The sequence below is a fragment of the Aotus nancymaae genome, unplaced genomic scaffold (genome assembly GCF_030222135.1).
Source record: "Aotus nancymaae isolate 86718 unplaced genomic scaffold, 86718_ANA_hifiasm-v0.15.2.pri h1tg000058l, whole genome shotgun sequence".
Lineage (NCBI taxonomy): Eukaryota > Metazoa > Chordata > Mammalia > Primates > Aotidae > Aotus > Aotus nancymaae.
The window spans coordinates 8936710-8960329 of NW_026988472.1; the positions used below are offsets into that span (position 1 = coordinate 8936710).

Below are 23620 nucleotides of genomic sequence, written 5' to 3' on the forward strand. Positions count from 1 at the left end.
TGGGTGCTCTTGTTTCTACTGGGGTCCTAACTGTTGTTGACTATTGTCCTAGGCTCTATGTCTTTAGTAGTGGAGATGACTTGGGGAGTGGCCAGAAGTAGTTCTCAGGGCTTTGAGACTTGACTCTGGGGAAAACCTTTATGGATTCCATCAGACCTCTGAAAAGTGGTAGGTCAAACAGTGAGTTTGAACTGAAAGAGATAATGGGCTTCAAGGAGGAAGAAAGGAAAACTAGAATTATTCCTGCAGCCTCTTTCCCAAGGGATGCTATAAATGTTACTGACAGAAACCAGAGCTGGAGGACAAACATCCTCCACCTTCTTTATCACTTTGGGTGTTGGTTTAGGAAAACTTTAAGGCTATCTGTTGAGTCACATACTGCACTGTGAATTTGCTGCCATTTTCCCTGTGTGCTCCTCTGAAGTCTCCCTTAGCCCTTTGGTGTTGCACCCATAACTTTTGTACATAGAAGGGAGAGGGAAAAAACCTCTTTCATTATTCAGACTCCGGACTTGCTCCCCTTGTTTCTAGAAGCTACTAAATATTCACTACCTACCTCTTTGCCTTTAGGATCATTGACAAGATCAAGAAGCTTTTCCCCTCTTCTGTCAGTTAAACAAGTCTGTGATTGGTATGTTTTATCACACTATATATAGAAAAACTAGAAATTTCTCCCCAGCCCATTCTGAAAGAGAATCCCGAGTACTGAATTTCTCAACTAGTAAGCATTTTCCCACCTCTGCTGTGTGCAGAGCTTTCTGGAGTCATCTGTATAGTTACTTCCTGCCAACCTTCTTTGGAAAAAGAGGTGTCTACCTGTGTCTTAAAGATTTCAGTGTGAAAAATGGAGAAATGGAAGCAGAGGGTCAAATGTAATGCCCTAGCCAGATGCCCTAGGCAGAAAGCCAAAGGGCATCCCTGACACATACCACAGCATTTAGGGGGAGTCTTTATTTGCACTCAAACATTCTCTTCTTTTCTTTCCCTACCCTGGGTTTCTTTTTGGCCAGGGATGGATTCTAGGTGGAGGGTGGAGAGGGCGACCCTATGGATTTACATGGAGGAACTTGAACTGGCTATTCGGCTATTCACAGGGGACAGGTGGGAGAGGAGGGGAAGTGGGGAGGCAGAACAGGGTACCAAAAGCCCCTTCTCCAGAAAGTATTCATCTCTCAGATGACCCAGATTATAGCTTTCCAAGACTGATGAGAAAGCCATTGTCCCGAAAGTTCTCTTTCAAATTACACACACACACACACACACGCGTGCACACACGCACGCACACACACAGACACCATCACCACCCCCACCCCCACATACACATTTCCCCCCTTGATTGGGTCTATAAGGAAGGGTTTCCTGATTACTAGGCTGCAAGGACCCCAGCCAACAGTGGGTGGGGGTGGGCCTTCAGAGCTCTGTGTCCCTCCATGGTGACCAGGCAGCTTTTCCCCTCCTCTGTCAGATAAACAAGCCATGCATTGTTCTGTCCTCCAGCTTGTCTGTGGGCTTCTCTTCCTGATGAGCCTGACAGAATGAGCTTGTGTTTCTTCGTGTGGGGCAGGTGGAATGTGCTGTTTGGAGAGAGGCTGGAAGAGCCTCAGAAAATAAACAGAGCTAATCAAGGACGTTATTTTGTGCTTCTGTTTATACAAATACTTTAAAAAGAGGAAAGTGCCCACACTCTGTTATGGTCCAAATCTCAGGTTAAGCGCAACCACAAGCAACAGGGGCCACATTTTCCTTTTTGCCCTAAGTTAGGGCAGAGCCATGGTTCTCTTTCTGCTCATCTTCTCCCAAGTATCTCTTGAGGGGTCTGCTGGAAGCCAGGCTCAAAGACAGATGGTGCTATCGGAAGATACTGGGGTGACAGCTGACTAGGGCAGTTAGGGACTGAGTCCTTTCAGAATTGATCCACCTCCACCCCTGACCTCTCACTAGGGTCTTTATGAGGCCTCTCCTGGGAGCCAGCTTCTGGTTTTTCTGCTGTATGTGTCCACCCTCCTTTGCCCCCATGCCAAGTTCATGCATGTCTCTTGAGTACTTGGAAAAGAAGCAGTCATCTTTACTGTGCCCTGAGCATAGGAGGTCATACTTGGTCATGTTACCTGGAACTCAGCTCGGCTAAATGGGAGAATATGCCCCTTTCCCTCCACCCGAAGTTGCAGCCTCTCCCCCAAATCCCAAACTGACTGAACCGCTCAAGTTTCTCTCTCATCTTCCCTCACCAAAGGATTTCTTGAGTATACACTGTCTGTACCCACCTGCCTACCCCTCATCTGAAGACATCCCAACACTTACCCTCCCACCCTGCCTCCCTGCCTCAGCCAGCCCCATGAACTTGCTTGCACCTCTAGTCACAATTTCTTTAACCTCACCTAATCACTGGTGCAGTCACACTGATAACAAACCAGTTGCTCTTTATTTTGTTAGGAAGTGGAGATTGGCAAGCTTCATCAGGCAAGCGTTTGCATGGGCTGGGCTACTGAGCAAAAGGAGAAAGACATTTGGCCACCAGAAAGCAAGGGAGGCTGGGCACCCAGGCCTGTGGAATGAAATGAAAAGAGATTTTAACCTGATGCATTTGTTTGGAACAGATTATGCCCTGTTATATTGCTACTCAAGATGTGGTTATCACACCCGCAGCATCAGTATCACTCTGGAGCTTATTAGAAAGTAAGAACCTGGGCCTCGCTGAATCAAAATCTGCATTTTAATAAGATCCCGCAGGTGATTAATATGCCCACTGAAATTTGAAACGTACTTCTCTAGAGCGTACTGGGTTTGGCATTTGAGCCTTCTCTTAACTAGTCCTTTCTCTTTTATCTTCATTTGGATTGAAGAAATCGGTTTTCTTACTACTAACGGTACCTTGCTCATTATTATTTTGGATAGGGGTATTATTAATAACAGATACCGTTTACTGAGTGCCTGTCATATGGCAAGCATGTTTTATAGATGAGGAAACCAAAGTTCTGTGACATGCCCGAGGCCAAACCACTAGTGAATGGTAGAGCTGAGACTGTAAGCCAGATCCATATGCTCCTGAAAGCTCCCAAACTTTCCCCCATACAGTTGATAAAAGTCAACCCAGAGTCCCCTGTGAGATACAGAGGGAAGGAAGGGGAAGGGGCCTCCAGGCATGATTTCCCCAGAGAGGAAAGCCCTAGCATATTTCTTGTCCTAAGGGAGCTTGCATAAGCCCTCTCAGAAGCCAGAAATTAATGGAATTGGGGCCAGAGGCCACGGGAAACTGGAGAAGGGAATTAGGAGTATTAATGAAGGGAAAATCCTGACTCTTAATTCCTCAAGAGAAATTAAATCTTGATGCCTGAACCTAGGCTTAGGGAGTGCAACAAATCCACATAGGGCTGCTCTGGATTCTGGCTACTGTGCTAATCACTGAAGGCATCATTTGGAACCTCAGCCTGGGGCCTAGGACTACTACATCGCAGCAGGCTAGAGCGGGAAGGGTCATTTGTGACAATTGAATTAAATGTTTTATTTTGCAGGGAGGAAACAGAAGTCCAGAGAGTGGGAGTAAGTTGCCAGAGGTCAGAGTGAATTCATGGCAGATCCAGGGACACTGACCACAAACACCACAATTCCAGCATGGCTAATAGGCACCTTTTCTGGAGTTGAAGTCTCTGGTGTGAAACTGGGTTTCCTTTGGATCTGGTCAAGTCCCCAGAGGAAGTGCAGACCCTGTAAATACAGCCCAGAATGTTTGTGAGGCTTTGTATCTCACCAGGACCTTCACCTTGGAAAATCTCTCAGTCACTTGCCCACAGCTATATAAAATCAACTTGAGTGCTACTCCTGTGGACCTGGAGGCTGCTAGTCCTGGCTTATCTGTGCTTTTGTTTTCTGGGGCCCACAGGACCTGCAGAGATGGCTGGGTGGGGTCAACTCAGTCCAGGAAGCTCAGGAATTCTTTTAAGTGTATGTGTCTGGGGTATTTTTCTCTCTCACTTACGTATATTTTTAAAAATTCTTTTTAGACACCCGCTTTATCTTTCCCAAACATCATTTCCTTGCTCCTTTCCTGAGTTCTAACAGTGGCTGGGGGCCCAGCTTCCTTATTGGCCTCCGAGCTGCCGAGGGGGTGGGCCAGGACTCAGAGGAGGTTAGAGTAGGGAGCAGGGGGGCTGTTTATGCTGCTGGAAGTGCCTTTCATCCTTCCCTTTGCCATCAGGGTGCTGGCTGGTTCCTGGAGCAGCGTCTTCACTCCAATCCAGCTCTTGACACAGGCTTTTATTCCCTAAGGCTGTGGCCATATCTAGGGCCATCCAGGCTGATGGTCATACCTTGCCTTCAATCCTACTCCTTCCTGTTCTTAGAACTGGAACCTGACTGTGCCTGAACCCCTTGGATCACACTCAGCATCTTGGGCTGATGGTCCCTCGCTCCAGAAGTCTTAACTGGAGGGCAGATGGGTCCCAGCTAAGGGAGGACGCTGGCTGGAGGGGTTGTCAACGAGAGTCTGAGCTAGCCGGATACCCCGCTGTCTCCCAAGCCATCTCTCCACCCTGGGCAACTTCCATGGTAGGTACAGCCAGTAGCCATGGCTGCTGCCACTCTTCCTGCTCCTGCTTTCTTTCTTCAATGTCTCTTTCTTTTTGCTTCTTAAGAAAAGCATTTTGGAGTAATGAAGAATGGGATGAGGTATGTACTTATTGGTAGTGCGTGAGCCAGCCTTAGGAGAAAGGGCAAGTGCTGGGGTCATTGCCTTCCCATCTTGGCCTGGAGCTGCATGGTTGGTCGTAGGCATTTTCTTACTTTTCTGTTTGTTTCTCCTTCTCTTCCTCCCCACTGCCTATGGAGAGAATGGTTTCAGTTCTGGGACTAATGAGACTTCCCTTTTCTGACTGCTTCTTGAGGGAATTGCTATGGGAAACCTCAGGAATACAGGCTTTTTAAAATAGACTCTTGGAATGGAGGGATCGTGTGGTATCCTAGGAAAAAGCTGAAGGATCTGAGTCTCATTCCCAGTTCTGCTGGTTGTTAGCTATATGCTCTTGGCAAATCACTTAAGCTTTATGCATCTCTGGTTCTCCATTTGTGAAGTGGGGATACAAATAATTTTTACCAGCTGGACATGGTGGCTCATGCCTGTAATCCCAGCACTTTGGGAGGCTGAGGCAGGAGGATCGCTTGAGGCCAGGAGTTTGAGACCAGCCTGGCCAACGTGGTGAATCCCCATCTCTACAAAAAATACAAAACATTAGCCAGGCACAGTGGCATGCACCTGTAGCCTGTAGTCCTAGCTACTCAGGAGGCTGAGATGGAAGGATAGCTTCTGCCATGGAGTCTGAGGTTGCAGTGAGCTATGATTGTGCCATTGCACCCCAACCTGGGCAACAGAGCCAGAGAGGCCCTGTCTTAATAATAATAATAATAATAACTGTTTCACATAAGGTTACAGAGATCATTAAATCAGTTAATGCATATGAAGTGCTTAGTGCACGGCACATCTTAAGTGTTCAATAAATGGTTCTTGTTTTGTGTTTTTTTTTAAGTTTATAGAATATCTATGTCAGGCACTATGTTGATTGATTTCACACATGGACTGCATTTAATCCAAATCATAACTCATGAAAAAGAGATGGTCATCTTCCCCATATTGCGATAAAAAATCTGCAACTCGCAGAAGTGACTTGCCCACGGCTGCCCAACTAGAATTTGAATGCAAGTGTGCACTGACTTCAAGTCTAGGGCTATTCAGGACTAATAATAGGCCAAGTAGTAGACCCTACAGATAGTTTGTTCTCCTGTTCCAAACTAGGGTTAGAAGGCTCTAGCTCTGGCTCCAGCTACCTCTATTTTGATTTTTCTCCTTCTAGACTTTAGTTTTCTCTGTGTCCCAGAAGCCTCCACTTCCCCCTTCTGTCTCCTTTGAGATTGTTTCCTATTCCTGGAGAAACCTTAGAAAGAGTAAGGGGCCAGCCAGGCGCAGTGACCCAGGCCTGTAATCCCAGTTCTATGGGAGGCTGAGGCGGGCAGATCACCTGAGGTCAAGAGTTTGATACCAACCTGGCTTGCCTGGTGAAACCCCGTCTCTATTAAAAATGCAAAATTTGCTGGGTGTGGTGGCGCATGCCTATAATCTTAGCTACTTGGGAGGCTGAGGTAGGAGAATTGCTTGAACCCAGGAAATGGATGTTGCGGTGAGCTGAGATCATGCCATTGCACTCCAGCCTGGGTGACAAGAATGAGACTCTGTCTTTAAAAAAAAAAAAGTAAGGGGCCTTTGTAAGCTGTGTTTCACAGTGTGGCATGGTAGTGGTATAGCAGAACCTTGACAGTGGATGGTCAAATCTGGGTACCCTAGGTGTGGGTACTCTTGAGCCATCAGAAAGTCTAAGTCTGAGCTAGTAACCATCATTGTAGTACCTGCTATTTACTGACCACTTGCAGTGCATCAGGCTGTGTCCCAGATGTTTTAAGAATACTATCTCTAGGGGGGTGGGGAGTTGGGGAGAGAGAGCATGGGGAGAAATGCCAGATATAGATGTTGGGGAGGAAGGCAGCAAATCACACTGCCATGTGTGTACCTATGCAACAATCTTGCATGTTCTTTACATGTACCCCAAAGCCTAAAATGCAATAAAAAAAAAAAAAGAATACTATCTCTAATCTCCATGGTCACCTAGCCTGATACGGGTTATTGTTTCCTTTCTCAGGTAAGAAAACTAAAGCTCAGATGGGTTAAGCGACTTACAGATACACATGTCTAAAGCGGCAGAGGGGAGTTGAACCTGTATCTATCTGTCTCTCTCTTTTCACCCATTGCCTACTGGCTTGGTATGGTTGGTGAGATGAGACTAACATACATGAAATGATGATGGGCAATATCACATTTCATATTATTATGGACCACGTTGTGAGGGCTAGATTACTCAGAACAAGCTTCCTGGAGGAAATGGTACTTGAGCAGTACCTTGAAGAACATGTAGGATTTAGGTTAACAAAAGGAGAGGGGGCATTCATTCCAGGCAGAGGGAACTATGATTGATTGAGGCCTTGCCAGGCCTGATTCAAAGCACTTGCATTGTCTCATTGGATCCTTCAACAACCCCATTTGGTACTATTATCCCCATTTTACTGCCATGAAAACTAGGGCTCTGAGAAGTGAAGTCACCTGTCTAAAGCAACAGAGCTAATGAGTGGTAGAGCTGAGATTCAAACCAAGGTGGTCTGACCCCAGAGCCTGTGTTACATCTACTGGAATAGCAACAGCAAAGACACAGAATCAGAAAGGGCCAGAGCTGATTACAGGGTATGACTGTAGCAGAGACATGAGAGATTGAGCTGGTTTGTAAAGATAGCTTATTGAAGACTTTGAAACTCTGATCTAGTTTACATTTGATGTGGGACAGGGTAAGAAATAGGGAGCCAGTGAAGATTCTTGAATAGGAGAGTATCCCAATTCAGTTGGCGCCTAACATGATATGATCTAAAAGCAGTGACTGAAGGCAGAACGAGGGAGACAGGCTGACAGACTGCTGTAGTGTTTTGGGCATAAAGTTTCAAGGACCTGCACTAGAACAGGAGTTGGTGGTGGTGGGTTCTGGGAGAAGAACTCTGGTTCTAGTGGCCACAGCGAAAATGGAGGGGGTGTGGGGGAGAGAGAGAGAGAGAGAGAGAGAGAGAGAGAGAGTGAGAGCAGGAGAGAGCAGGCGAGAGTGAGCACGAGCGCAAACCAGGGCTGGAGAAACATCATAAAAGAAGACTCAGTAGAACTCAGTATGGGATTGTATGGTTAGGGAGAAGGTGGCATCAAGGCTGTCTGCACTTTAAACCCAGAACTCAAGAATCCTAAATGTGGAAAAAGGCTTGAAATAGGAAAGGTACCCTGTTCTCCACTATATCCTCAGTGCCTAGAAGCGTAGGACATAGTAGATACACATGGTACATAGTACTACTGCTGGTAGATGCTTGACAAATAGTTGTTGACCAGATAACTACCTGGTAGCAGCAGGTGGAAAGATTTCCCAGCAGTGTGGCTTTGTGTGTAGGACTCCAGAGCAAGCATAGCCCCCAAGGTCTCCTTGTACCTTCAGCCTCCCCTCTGGGCTCTCTGAAATCAATAATAGAACAATGTGATTACAAAGCTGGGGGTTTCACCCGGCTCTCCTCCACTTACATCTTAGCCACTGTAGCTGACCTGTGGCTCTGCTTCCTGGCCTTTGACAAACAGCTTCCCTTGCCCTTACTTCTATGTCTCCTGGTCTGTGTCTGGCCTGCTACCACTCAATCCGTGTTTTCCCCAGCAAGGCCATTCTCCTGAGGACTATCTTTGTAGGCCTTAGCCCTCTAGAGCCTTGTACTACTGAGATCTTCGCTGCTTCTGCTAGGGTGAGGGGCATTTCCAGCTGGGATGGAATCCTCCAGCTTCAGTGTGACTATGAATGCTCCTGGGAGGTAGGGAGCTTCTTTATCTCACAATATAGCAAGCTTGTTGAAGACAGAGGCCCTTGTCCTACTTAATCCTGTACTACCAGTGCCTAGTGTAGACCTTGGCACAGTAACCATGAATAAGTTGATGAAAATAATTTATCATCTATTTATTTCTCTATCTACTTATCATGTTTCTTTTACCCTGCGGTTTATCTCTTTCTCTATCATCGATTTCTCTCTACTATATATTTCTCTACAGTCTTTCTCAGAGATTTCTCTCCTTTCTGTCATTTGTTTTCCCCTCCATCATCTCTCCCTCTTATCTGTATAATTTACCTGACCCTTCTACCATCTCTCTCTGTCCATTCTCTACTCTCCCTCCTTCTCTCATTCTCCCTCCCATCAATCATCTTTTTACTTCCCGGCATTATCCATACCCGACATGTGCTGTTCCCCATACCACTCTTCCCCACTTGCAAGGGTGGCATCTGCTCATGCAAAGTATACCCGGGGACAGAGATGGGTCCTGTATACAGCAGTCAGTACAAAAGTTGTGGCTGCATTCAGGGCTGTGGCCTCAGACCGATTTCCCTCTATGTACCCCTGACCTCCTAAGCAGCCAGTGTCCTCTGTCAGCCTGACATGGTACCATTCACCACTTTGTTCTATCTTCCCTCACAGGAGTTGGGGCTTCCTGACACCACTTTGCCTACCAACTCAGGTGTCTCACCTCTGTACCCATCTTATCTTTCACTCTGTTGGTGCCTTTCCCATGCTTTGTTTGAATCAGCTCTGTCTCTCTCATTGATCTGTAAGCTCTCGAGGGCAAAGACTATATTGGATTCATCTCTGTATTCCCAGAGTTACACGTAGAGGACACACAGTAAACATACAGCAAATGCTTATTCAATGAATGACTAAAAATTGGAGAATTGACAGCCCAGTGTTGACCTGTTCAAACTTTTCAATCACTTGCCTATTCCTTTCTCAGAGAAAAATGAGAAGATTGACCAGATTGATTTTCTTTCTCAAAGAGAAGTGAGGACATGCTCACTGTTCATTGGGCAGCAGCACTCATTTATTCCACAAATATTTATTGACCATCCGCTCTGTGTCCAGCATTGTGATACATGCTCAGAATACTCTTGTGAACAAAGCAGCCCTATGAAGCTGACATTCCATATCTCTAGAATGAAGGCGACTTGAGAACTAGGAGCTCAGGAGGGCCACTAAGATTCCCACACCAGTTTCTTGTAAGATGTTCTACTTTATTGAAGGAAAAGAGGGGGGTGGGGCGGAAGCTGCCTGGGAAGTGATTTCAGCTCTGGTTCCTTAAGCCTATTTCCTGTCCCTTTCTTGTAGGAGGAACGCCCCTGTCAGTAGGCCGCACTCATGGCATGTGGCCAAGCTGCTGGAGGGATGCCCTGAAGCAGCCACCACCATGCATTTCCCTTCTGAAGCCTTCAGCTTGTCCTGGCATTCCGGCTGCAACACAAGGTGAGTGTAGAGCCCTTCCCTCAAGATGGGCTGGAGGGACAACTTGGACGCTCCTCCTCCTCTGCTCTAATCCCTGGTGGATGTTAGAGCCTCAAGTGCTATAACAGAAAAGCAAGTGGGAGCCCAGAGTACCTGAGTTCAAGGCCTAGTCTCTTGCTAACTCTCTGTGATTTGGGGCTAGTCCCTTTCCTTCTGGACCATGTTTCCTTGAAATACCTCATTGGGCTTACAAGACACCATACTGCCCTGCTTTTCATCCTATTTCACTAGCTGTTCTTTCTCCTTCTCTCTTTTCCTAATTCCTTTCATTCTCCTGTCTCTTAATGTAGGAAGACCCCAGGGCTCAGTTCTAGCCTGCTTCTCTATCAATGGCGACTCACTGGTGACCTTATCTGGTCTTTATTACCTCTGTCACATACCCAAAGCCTTCAAAATAGGGACGTCCCTGAATAACTGTTGTTGAAACAGTTGCCCAAGAGACAGACAATGTTTTCTGCAGGCTGAGAACCAGCAAAGGTGCTGCCCTTCACTGCCTTTTCCCTTCCACGAGAGCTTCCCTCCAAGAAGGGATTTCTATTGGGGGTTCAGAGAAGCTAAGGGTTCAGTTTACCCCAACTCGGTGACTTTTTGGAAGCCAGGGTCTCAGGGCAGAGGCAGTTTTATTCTGGAAGAATACATAGAAACACACTTTGACATTCTTAAGCATGGCTCCTGTTTGAGTGAGGATGTGTTTTTGTTTTTGTTTCTTCAGCAGGAATAGTGGTGGGGTGGGTAGCACGTTCCCTTGCCAACAAGAAATTGATGGATTCCTTGACCAGAGAACAAGTGACCTGACTGGCTAAGAGGCAAGGCAGGGAGCAAGAATGAGGGGAAGCTGACCTGAGGGTCTCATGGGCTGCTGCTACAGTTCAACTCTGGCTTTCTGGAATATGGCCTTTCTGAGAGCAGCCTGTAACCTCTGGGGTTCTAGTCAAAGGGAGTTACTGGCATGACTTGGCTCAGTTTGGCTTTGTGTGTGGGAAATGGTACTTAAAATTGAAGATTGCATCTGATCCTGGCCCTTCCCTTGGTCTTCCTGTGGGAGGTGGGGGAGGCGTGGGTGGTCAGAGGCCCCTATACTATCAATACTAGTCATAGAGAGGATACTGATGACAAAAACTAATAATCAAGAGAGGAGCAACTGCCATGTATTGAACCCTTGTGAGGTACCTGGGCTGTGGTCAGGGCTTTACATTTATCATCTGCTTTCATCTACGTATCAACCCTCTGATATAGATATTACTATTATTCCTATTTAAAAGACCATATGGCAGTAGAGCTAAGACGCTGGACTCAAGACTGGATTCAGATTCCAGCTGTGCTTCTCTAACAGCTTAGTGAGTTTGACGGTTTACTTTATCTCTCTAAGCCTAAGTTTCTTCCATTGTAAAGTGTAGATAGTAATCTGTCCCATAAAGATGGGAACAATAGACACTGGGAAATATAAAAGCAGGGAGAAAGGAAGTGGGACAAGGGTCAAAAAACTACCCCTTGGACACTCTGCTCACTTCCCAGGTGATGAGTTCAATTGTACTCCACACCTCAGCATCACGTGATACACCTTTGTAACAAACCTGTACGTATACTCCTGAAATCTAAAATAAAATTGGAAAATTAAAAAAAAAGATCTATTCTTTTCAGCTCGAACAATAAAAGCATGATGCTCAGAGCTAGGTCTTCAGAGTGCCTCAGCCAAGCCCCTGAGAGGTTTGCTATTATCAAGAAAAGAATAGAAGAACACCTGAATGACAGCCCAGTCTGTGCCAGTAGTTAGAGCTGGGTGTTCTGGAGTAAATCACCACCTCAAAATCACTTCCCTTTGCTGGGCTTGCTTTACACCAGTGCTTCTCAAAAGTGTGATCGCTGGATGAATAAGCAGCACCCGCAGCACCTGGGAAGTTGGAAGTACAAATTCTCAGGATTCACCCAGACTTAAAGCTCTAGGATGAGGACCAGTGACCTGTGTTTTAACAAACTCTCCATGTGATTCTGACACACATCCTCGTTTGAGAATCACTGATTTATTTATGAAACGGTGTGGCCCTCTCTAATGCTGATATTCTGTGATTGTCTCTTTTGGCAGGAAGCCACATGCTGACTCCCTAGGGACAGGGATAACCCAGAGGCAATTTCAGACTTGCTAATGTCAGGGAAATAGAGGATAACTCCCATAGAGTTCTCCCACTTTTAGTCCTTAGGGTATTTCCCCATCTTTCTTCCATATATCATCTTGTGTCCCATTTTACTAAGCCCCTGAGGTGTCCCAATGTCCATTGTCTTCCCTGTTTCCTCTTCTTCCATTTTTTTGCCTACGCTCCTCTCATTTGTGGCATGGGTACCTCTGGGCTGGCCAGCCCTCTCCTATGACAGAGCTGGCCATGAAGGGAAAGTGATCTGGTGAGTTGGTTAACCAGTATGCCCTGTGTCTTACAGTGACGTGTGTGTGCAGTGGTGTCCACTCTCCCGGCACTGCAGCACCGAGAAGAGCAGCTCCATTGGCAGCATGGAGAGCCTGGAGCAACAAGGCCAAGCCACCTATGAGAGCCATCTGTTGCCTATTGATCAGAACATGTACCCTAACCAGCGTGACTCAGCATACAGCTCCTTCTCAGCCAGCTCAAATGCTTCTGACTGTGCCCTTTCCCTCAGGCCAGAGGAGCCAGCCTCTGCAGACTGCATCGTGCAAGGCCCAGGACCATCTAAGGCCCCCAATAGCCGGCCTAATGTAACTGAGACCTCAGGAGGTAGTTGGCGCGCCAGTGGGGGCCACCTGAACCCCAGCTCCCAGATGTCAACTCGTCCACAGGAGGGACACCAGTCAGGGCCTGCCAAGGCAGTCAGGGGCCCACCACAACCTCCAGTGAGGCGGGACAGCCTTCAGGCCTCCAGAGCCCAACTTCTCAATGGAGAGCAGCGCAGGGCATCTGAGCCTATGGTCCCCTTGCCACAGAAAGAGAAACTGAGCTTGGAGACAGTACTGCCCACAAGGAACCCTAATAGATTCTGTTGCCTCAGTGGACATGACCAAGTAGCAAGTGAGGGCCACCAGAACTGTGAGTTCAGTCAGCCTCCTGAATCCAGCCAACAGGGCTCTGAGCATCTACTGATGCAGGCCTCAACCAAAGCCATTGGTTCCCCAAAAGCCTGTGACAAAGCTTCCAGCATGGATTCCCACACACTCAATGAGGCTTCAGGAGAGCTAGCTAAAGCTTCTTTTGGCAGACCTCCACATCTCATAGGACCCACAGGACATCGCCACAGTGCCCCTGAACAGCTGCTGGCATCCCACCTGCAGCATGTGCACCTTGATACCAGGGGCAGCAAAGGGATGGAGCTCCCACCCGGACAGGATGGCCACCAGTGGACTCTGTCCCCTTTGCACAGCAGCCACAAAGGGAAGAAAAGTCCATGTCCCCCTACAGGAGGAACCCAGGACCAGTCCAGCAAAGAAAGAAAGACCAGACAAGTGGATGACAGGCCTTTGGTTTTGGGACACCAGAGCCAAAGCAGTCCCCCCCATGGAGAGGTTGATGGACACCCCTCAGAAAGAGGTTTCCTGGACCTAAACAGAACAAGCAGAGCAGGCAGTGAATTGGCCAACCAGCAACCCTCTGCCTCTGGCTCCCTTGTTCAACAATCCAGGGACTGTTCTTCAACCACTAAAGTAGCTGGTGGCACAGAGGCAACCAAAGAAGGAGACAGTGAGCCCAGGGAGTGTAGCCAGATGGGTGGCAGGCGAAGTGGAGGGACCCGGGGCCGCTCAATCCAAAACCGGCGGAAGAGTGAGCGTTTTGCTACCAATCTGCGTAATGAAATTCAGAGGAGGAAGGCCCAGCTCCAGAAAAGCAAGGGTCCCTTGTCACAGCTGTGTGACACTAAGGAGCCAGTGGAAGAGACCCAGGAACCCCCAGAAAGTCCTCCATTCCCTGCCTCTAACTCATCGCTTTTATCTTCATGCAAAAAAACCCCCAGCCCCAGAGACAAGCTCTTTAACAAAAGCATGATGCTCAGAGCCAGGTCTTCAGAGTGCCTCAGCCAAGCCCCTGAGAGCCGTGAATCTAGGACAGGCTTAGAGGGACGAATAAGCCCTGGTCAGAGGCCTGGCCAGTCCTCTTTGGGCCTGAACACCTGGTGGAAAGCATCTGACTCATCCTCCTCAGACCCTGAGAAAGCACATGCTCACTGTGGAGTTCGTGGAGGTCATTGGAGATGGTCTCCAGAGCTTAAGTCACAGCCACATGTGGCAGTAGCCATGGAAGGCCCTCCCAACCCAGGTGACAACAAGGAATTGAAGGCTTCTACTGCTCAAGCTGGGACAGAAGCCATCCTCTTGCCTTTTGCAGACAGAAGAAAGTTCTTTGAAGAGAGTAGCAAATCCTTATCTACATCTCATTTGCCAGGTTTAACCACTCATAGCAACAAGACTTTTACCCAGAGACCAAAACCAGTAGACCAAAACTTCCAGCCAATGAGCTCCAGCTATAGGGAATTGAGGCACCATCCCATGGACCAATCATATCATGCCACAGACCAATCATATCATTCCATGTCACCCCTTCAGTCAGAAACTCCTTCTTACTCAGAATGTTTTGCAAGCAAAGGTCTAGAAAATTCCATGTGTTGTAAGCCACTACACTGTGGTGATTTTGAGTACCACAGGACCTGCTCTTACTCCTGCAGTGTTCAGGGAGCTGTAGTCCATGATCCTTGCATTTATTGTTCTGGGGAAATCTGCCCTGCCTTGCTAAAGAGAAATATGATGCCAAATTGCTACAACTGCCGGTGCCACCACCACCAATGCTTTCGGTGTTCAGTTTGCTATCATAATCCTCAGCACAGTACCCTCGAGGACAGCAGCTTGGCACCTGGCAACACTTGGAAACCCAGGAAGCCGACAGTGCAGGTGAGAACTTGGTTCTTGGGTGGGTAAGCTTCATTATTCTCTTAGTGAGGAGAAAGCTAGGTAAGTTATTTTAAAATAGGACAATCATAATTCCTTGAAACTGTACACCACTGGCTCCAGAAGCTGTTAGCTTAGTAAACTTGAACAAGATACTCAACCACAAAAATTGCAGTTGTCTCATCTTTAGAGTTAGAGCTTCATAAAATGGACACAACTGAGATTTACATCCTGACTATAAAATCGATATCCGAGTGACCCAAAGCAAGTCATTCAACTACACGAATTTGAAGTAAGTGATTCTAAAGGGAAAAGATAATTTTTCCCTCATAAAACAGCCAGTATTAAGAAGAGTCTCACTACCTCATCTCTAAAATGGGGAATATCATGGCTGCCTCATGGATCAGTTGTGAGAATCAAATGAGATTGTGTTTATCGAGTGCTAGGCCCAGTGCATGATGCAAAATTTCACTTGTTGCCTCCCTTTTTCTGCTTCAGAAGTATTCAGAGATGAAAAATTTGCAAATATCCCCAGGGTTTGTTTTCAGAGATCTGACTTGTCTGTTTTCTAAAAAGACAAATCCTTTCCCCTTTCTCCAGCCTGTCTCTGTTGGAGATCCAGGTCTAAACTGGCTGTTCTTATATCCTGGTTATGACCTACCACCCTAACACAAGCCACCACCATCTCCCAGGCTACTTCTGGGAGGACTCCCTAGGTCCTTGCCTACTCACTACCAAATTCCTTCCCCATGACATCCTTAATGCCATCTTTTGGCCCATGCATTCAAGCCAGAAGTTAATTCCTGTGTTCAGCTGTTGCAAACGCAGACACTTTTGAAATAACTGAGTATATGAGTCTGCTCAATATATATTATTGGGAAAAAAAGAAACTTTAAGAGTGAAAGAAGCCTTACACAAAAGACTATGGACTCTACACTTCCTTTTATGTGAAATTCGAAAACAGCTATTCTATGGGGAAAGAAATTCAGAACACTGTTTGCTAATGGGAAGTGACATAGAGATTGACTGGGAAAGGGCATGAGGGAACTTGTGGGGTGGTGACAATATTCTATATCTTGTAAAAGTTTGAATTAAACATATGTACCTGTCAGAACTCAACAAATGTACAGCAAGGCTGCTAGACAGCTAATGCACTTAATATTTGTGCAATTCACTGGAAGTAAATTTTGCCTAAAAATGTTGTAAACAGATATCAAACTTTATTCAACAGGTATGCTGAAGTGTTTTTGAAGTAGACTGCTGTATTCAACTTAGGTTTTCAGCATACAGGTCTTGTACATATTTTGTTATATTTGTCCCTGAGATTTTATGAAAGTGCCGAATCCTAGCCACTCAACTACCAGGGGTATTTGTCGCAAATATTTTATGTTTATAGATGCTATTATAAAGAGTATTATTTTCTTAATGTCAAGTTGAAATTCTTGATTACAATATACAACTATATAGAAATATAATTGAGTTTTGTGTATTGACCTTGTATCCTTCAATCTTGCCAAACTCACTTATTACTTCTAATAGTTTTTTGGTGGATTATAAAATATTTTCTACATACACAATCATGTCCCAGCAAATAGAATTTTGTATCTTTCTTTCTCCTGTACATGCCCTTTTCTGGGAGAGAGAAGACCCTTGTTGCACTGTCTCGCCTTCAATGCAATGTTTGGAGGAGATGGCGAGAGTGGACATTGTTGCTTTTTTCTTAATCTTTCACTATTAAGTTTGATGTTAGCTATAGGATTTTTTTTTTGTAGATACCCTTTAATTGAGGAAAATCTCTTTTATTCTTAGTTTGCTGAGAGTTTTCATCAGAAGTGGATGTTGTATTTTTTTCAAATTTTTTTTGTATCTGTTGAGATGATCATATAGTTTTTTTCCTTTAGTCTACTGATATGGTGAATAGCATTGATTGATTTTTAAAATAAGTACAAACATAGCATTGCCAGGATAAATCCCACTTGGTCATGATTGATTATCCTTTTATATGTTACTAGATTTGCTAATATTTTGTTAAGGATTTTGCATTTATGTTTATCAGGGATTTTAGTCTATAATTTTATTATAACATCTTTTTGTGTTCGTTTGTTTGTATCAAGGTAATGCTAGCCTTAAAGAATGAGTTGGGACATATTCCTTCTCTTTTATTTTCAGGAAGAGTTTGTGTAAAAATGTCTTCCTTAAATGTTTGGTTGAATTCATCATTGAAGCCATCTGGGCCTGGAGGTTTTTTAGTAGAAAACTATTTAACTACAAATTCAATTTATTTAATAGATATGGGGACATTTAGGTCATGTATTTCTTCTTGAGTAAGCTTTGATAGTTTGTGTCTTTGAAGAAACTTGTCCATTTCATTTACATTTCAAATTATGGGGATATAGTGGTTTTCAACTTACTTTAAAATGCATCAAGAATTTAAGATGGATTGGTAGATGGATAGAAGGGTAAATAGATATATGATAAGGCAAATATATCAAAATGTTAATTGTAGAATCTAAGATGCTGGGTATATGGGTGATCATTGTGAACTTCTTTCAACTTTTTTGTAAGTTTGAATATATTCATAATGTTGAAAAAAGAGGAGAGGAAATATAAAATAATGATTTTAAGGACACCGAAGCTGGAACCAGACTGCCTGGTTTTGAATTTCTTCCCCTGAACTTACAATGCCTAAGCTTTCCCATCTAAAAACATGGGGGTAGTAACAACACTTACACCATAAGTTGGTTGTGGGGAGTAAGTGATGTAACACATGTAAGACTTGGAGCAGTGACTGCCAGATTGTAATCATAAGTGAGTTATCTCTTAAAGGGACATTTTGGCTTAGCTTGAGAGACTTTCTTTGAAAGAAGGACCCCACAGATAGACAGTAGACAAAGGGGGCTGAGATTTGGTGGCAGGGGGAAGTGAGGGGATGACGGCTGCAGTATTGTCAGCCCAGGACCAGCAACCCTGTAAGAGAAGGGGCTACGATTTGCAGGTTGCAGCAATTGGCAGCAGTAAATCATGTGGGCAAGGCTGTGCCTAAACCCTCTCTCTTTTTTTTTTTGTACTCTGAGGGAGGGATACCTTGGGTTCCTAATGCTTGTTAGACCAGCTAAGCAGGTCTGCTTAGATACTAGGCATTCAGACACGTGGATGGCTGCCTAGGAGCCACCACATGCCCATTTCTAATCCTGCCATCTGAACTTTCCGCTCCCACCCCACCCCCCTCAAGAAATGAGAAGAACTTGTAGCATGGGTTAAGATGTTCTAGCTCTGATGACTAAGGTAGTTGTGGTGGTAGCTCTCTGAAACAGGGCTGAGATCCTGCTACTAATGTCCTTGCATAAGGTTGGTGAACTAATTGGCTCCTGTTCCATACAACAAAGACTGAAATCAGCATGCACTCACATCCTTCATACTTCACGCCAGCTTGTTTTGCATAAATTGTCAAATTATTTCACTTATCAATTGTATGAGATACGTTATAATAGGATCTCCCATTTTATAGCTGAGGAAGCTGAGAAAGCCAAGGCTTAGAGAGGTCACACATCTAGAAAGTGCCAGAGCCAGAGTTTGAATAATAAGGCAGTAACTGGCATCTGAGTGTCTACTGGGCACCAGGTACTATTCTAGGTGCTTTACAGGTATCAAGTCATTGAGTCCTCAATATTATCATCGTGATTATACTATTATATAGTTGGGGAAACTGAGATAAAGAGAAGTTGAGTGCCTTGCCTGAGGCCACAAGTGAAAGGCAGGTGTGTGATTTGAATCCATGCTATCAAGCTCTGGAGGCCAAGCTCCTGATTGTGCTACACTGCCTCTCCATAAGCTGGTTGCAAAGCCCAGGCCCTCTCTAGCGTGGCAGGATGCCCTCTAGCAGTATTACTTCCACTGGGGCAGCAAGTTCCCATCACAGTCTCCATTTGCAGCAAACCATGGGGATATAGGGATAAATGATTCTTTGGTTTAAAGGGTGCAAGCAATGTACCAGGAACCTATGTGGCTTAGGAAAAAAAAGGAGAGTGATACTGTGGACCTGGGAAGGTAGTTGGAAGTTGATATAGGACTTTGTTTGGTTGAGCACTGCTATTTACTGAGCATGTCCACAGGGCTAGACAGGGCATGGACAGAAAATCCTGGCCCCCACTGTGGTTGAACAAGTAATGGTGTCTTTGCAGGCAGAAACATCTCACAAGGGCGTTGAGGCAGAGTCTGAAGTAAAGGTGGTTAGAGCTATTCTGACATGCCAGATATAGGCAGGAACTGCTCTGGTCCTTTAAACAATGAAGCCAAGAAATAAACCTCAACTTTTCCATTGCTGCTAACATCCAGAGCGTCTTAAGTGCCAAGCACTGTGTTAGGAGTTCTCTCTGCACATCTTATTTATCATCACTACTGGTTACCCAGGAGTGATGACCCTTATTTGTCAGATAGGAAACTGAGGTGAGGTTCAGGGAGGTAATATGAGTTCCCTCAAATAACACCACTGCTAAGTGTCTTAGCCAGTGTGAGTGCACCAAGGACTATGTTTACTCTGCTTCACCAGGCATCTTACCTCCAATAGAGAGGCCTACTGGGGCAAAGGCAATAAAACTTTGAATGGGACTAATAATAATTACATTGAAGAAAGAGAGAATTTGGAAGATCAGTGAAATTTAGGAAAAACTACACCCCATTGAGCTAAACTCTGAGTCTCTAGGTACAGAGTGTTGGATACAAAATGAGGGAAAATCTGAAAGGCTATTTTGCATTCAGTTTGGAGCTAAAATAGGAAAGTAGGGACAGTTTTACAAAGGGCACATATGGCTTGACCTAGAAGAAAAGGAGTTACTGGGACATGGCCCTTAAGGAAAAAATGCCCAGCGTAGAAAGTCTACTCCTATAATGTAGGGACCATCGCACCCTGCACTTATATACCCCAGAGATGGGCCCACCTCAGGCCCTGCCAGCAGATGTGGGCAGAGAAGGAGGAGCCACTGCAGTCAGAGCCGTGCCAGCTTACCTGCTCACCCTCTGCCTCACCTGCAAGTGGGAGCTTCTGCCCTCACAGCTTCCTCAAGGGCCAGGGCTTCCAAGAAGATGCTTTCTTTGTTTGAAGAGGCAGGAGGAATGAGCAGGTTCACACAGCAGAACAAACAAAAGGAGCTCCATCCCTCCATGCAGGCAAGTGCCAGGGCAAACAGCAAACATACTAAACTGGTTTTCAATGTGGTTTGGGAGAGGAGTGCAGAAAGAGGGAAACAGCATTTCTAGACCACGGTGTCCAGGTCCCCAAGTGCTCCCTTAGTCTCTGCATGCCTGCAGCAGTGTAGCAAGCCTCCCGACAGAAAGGCAGCCCTCCAGGTACACATTTCTCAGCCTGCATAGCAGAGTAAAAGGAATAAGTTGCGGGGCTAGGCCAGACACCGGCTTCTCACCTCTTCCCATTTTTGAGGCCATCTAGATACCTGGCTGCTCAAAGCTTTCTAACTTACCAGGATTTTGCTTTACAGGAATTTCCTGGGGACAAATGGAAACCAATAACAGGAAACAGGAAGACCAGCCAGTCAGGGAGGTAAGTGAGTGCTCAGGGAGTTGGGGTGACTTGGTGCCTCTGAAGCTTCTATAGAAATTGCTAAGGTCTTTGCTTTGCTTAGTTTCCTTTGAGGAAACTGGCCTGGTATCTAGACTAAGGGCTTGATGGCATAGATATAATACAGCTCGCACCCCACCCCCCAGATAGCTGGGTACAGACCAAACTGATTGCTGGGGCGTTTTGGAATATGCAAGTTTCCTCTATTAGGCTGAGACCCTTGAGAGAGGACACCATACATTGGTCATAGCCTTATTCTCTGTACCTAGCACAGTGCCTGATACAGAGAAGTTGCTCAAGAGATATTTGTCATTTGCTTACCAAATGAAGAAGTGGAGCCTCCTCCACCATTAAATGGGTGAAATGACACGAAAGTCATAATGCTAGCTAATATTTCTTGAACACAGTGCTCTATTCTAGACCCCATTCAAATCACTTTACAAGTATTTATTTATCACTATGACCTTACGGAGCTGGGAATATCAGTCTTTGCATTTGACAGAGAGAAGAAACTGAGACACACAGAGATACATTCATTTGCCTAAAGTCCCACAGCTAATCAGTTGTCTAGACCCAGGCGGTCTAGCTTCAGGGACGCAATACTGCACTACAGTGTTTCTCTGAAATGGTTATTTTACCGATGAGTCAGTGAAATAAGATGACTTTATTGAAAACCTGGTATAGGTCCTAACTTTTTCTGGGAAAGGTAAATACTAGCAAAAGAGCAGCAGGAAACATGGTGCCTGCCCACAGCCTGAGCAGGGGAGACTAACGCACACAAAGCTAAATGGCAGTAATAATAAATTACCACTTGCCAAACAACCTACGTGCTGCAAGCTGAGTTACACATACTCTATTATGCTTTATCTTCGCAACAACTCTGTCAGGTAGGTGTGATTATAACTGGGCAGTGGTTCTCAAACTTGAGTGGGCAATTGAAACACAGGTAAATAGTTAGACCCGACCCTGCGCCCCTAGAGTGCTTTAGTAGGGGAGGAGTGGAGCTCAAAATCTGTAATTCTAACAGGCTCTAACAGCATCTGGGTGATGCTGAGGCAGCTGGTCCTGGGATCACACTTTGAGAACTGCTAACTCAGATAAAGGATCACTGTCAGAGAGGCTAAGGAATCTACTCAAGGTCTCACAGCTAGTAAAGGGATAAGCCAGGATTTAAGGCTAGCTTTTACTTTCTCTCGCAAGTTGACAGAAGATGAAACTCTGTCAAATACAGGGCTTAAGAAGTGCCTGGAACCTGGTAAGAGGGCAGTATGTGGTAACTATTATTGTACACTATTTAAGCTCATTGGAGTGTAAAAACAACTAAAGGTTGGGAGCTACAAGAGGAAAGACCCATAGAGGAGACTAAGCAGGGTGCGTTGGAGGAATAATCCCCACTGGTTAAATTCTGGCCTTGCAGTCAGTTCTGTCTGAGTTCAAAGCCAGGTTCTTCTATTCACTAGCTATGTGGCCTTGGCCAGTGCCTCCTGCCTGCCTCCCTCCCACTCTCTCTTTCCCTTCCCTCCTTATTTATAAAATGGGATAAGAGTCCCCATCTCAAATGTCTGTTGTTATGAGGACTAAATGAATTAATATATGTAAAGCATTTAGAGCAAAACCTGACACCATAGACTCTTAGGAATGTTATCTGTAATGAGGAGGAAGAAGAACAGCGGCAACAGAGAAGAAAGGTGAGTAGATCAGCCTACTAAACCTAGATAGGATCACAAACATGGGAGCAATGAAAGGTTACTATCAGGTAAGTGACATGATAAATGTGGCCCTTTAGGCAACTTTGCAGTATCTGCAGCCTAAATGGGTTGAAGAAAGACCAATTAAGGGAAGTGATCCAGGCATGACAGAATGTGGCCCTGGATTGGGTAGGTAGAGGTGCAATAGAAATGGAGCAGAAAGAATAGATAAATATGTGTGATATTTGGGGGAGGGGAGTTTGTTTATTGTGAAAACAATGTTACAAGAAATTTAAAATAGAAAAAAAATAACCTTATTGTTACCGCCTTCACACCCTGGTTGTTTTCATTTCCCTATCAGCTTTATAGGTATAGAGATTTTTTAAAGCATGATTATAATAACCATGTTGATGTAATTTTGTGTGCCCTGCTTCTTTTTCCTCTCTAAGCATTACTTGGTAAACGATTTTTCATGTTGCTATGCAGGTTTCCTCAAGTCATAATTTTTAGTGGCTATATAATATTTCACCAGCTTAATGTGCTCTAATTTGCTTAATCATTCCCAAAATGTTAGATAATTAGGTTGTTTCCAATTTCTTGCTATTATAAAGTAATGCAGCAGAAATATTTTGAGTTGCTATAGCTTTTTTTCTCATTTTGAATTATCTCATTAAAAACAATTATGTGGACTTGTCATTACTAGTGCAAAGAATATGAACATTCTTATGGTTCTGCATAGCTTTTGCCAAACTGCTTTCCCCACAAGATGTTTTACATGCCATTAGCAAGATTTTGTCACCATTGGAAATTTTCTTTTTCTAATACCATACAGTTTAATGGACCTATTATAGTTTTAATTTGCTTACTTTGATCATTCTAGTTTGAACATTTTGTGTGTCTAGTTAATATATTAATATCTGTATTGCTTCTCATGTGAATTATCTGTTCAAATTATTTGCTCACAAATATGTGACACCTTTTGAGGGCAAAGTAGAGAAAACTTGGTGACTAGAACTTGAGGAGAGAAAAGGAAATATATCTTAGCCAAGCATGATAGTGCATGCCTGTAGTCCTAACTGCTCAGGAGGCTGAGGCAGGAAGATCACATGAGCCCCAGTGTTCGAGGTGGCAGTGAGCTGTGATCATGTGACTGCACTCCAGCCTGAGTGACAGAGCAAGACTCCGCCTCAAAAAGGAGATAAAAATTAACTCTGAGCCCCAGTGACTTGGAGAAAGTTATGGACATAGATGGGGCAGTTGAGAAGGGGAGCTGGTTTGGTGAAGATGCTGCCAAGTTTGAACTGGGATATGTTGTATTTGAAATTAGTGGAAGACGCAAGTTGATTCTTTCAAGGCTTGTCAAACACCCAGCCAGGGATAGGTTAAGGAAGAAGAACCAACATAGGAAACTCAAGGGTCAAGCAGCTGAAGTAGTAAAAGGAGAAATCTGCCAGTGTAGAACATAAGCAGATAACTGTTAATGTCCTTAGCAGTTTGGAATTACGAGTGACCTTCAAGAAA

The 23620-nt window shown here is 45.0% G+C and overlaps 1 protein-coding gene across 8 annotated transcripts in view; it reads left to right on the top strand.

Moving 5' to 3' along the window:
- SHROOM4 (shroom family member 4) overlaps positions 1-23620 on the top strand; it is a 237519-nt gene that overhangs the window by 168983 nt on the left and 44916 nt on the right. For 6 of the 8 annotated variants that reach the window (XR_010338153.1, XR_001110483.2, XR_001110484.2 and 3 more), the window contains exons 3-5: positions 9763-9897; positions 12370-14839; positions 20332-20393. Coding sequence is in view for 4 of the 8 variants with exons in the window: in XM_012471573.2 (XP_012326996.2) it covers positions 9763-9897; positions 12370-14839; positions 20332-20393 (2667 nt within the window). In the remaining 4 variants the exon portion in view is untranslated. Of the gene's footprint in view, positions 1-4162; positions 4546-9420; positions 9654-9762; positions 9898-12369; positions 14840-20331; positions 20394-23620 lie in introns of those variants that run through there. The other 2 variants (XM_012471574.2, XM_012471576.2) reach the window with 2 other exon arrangements.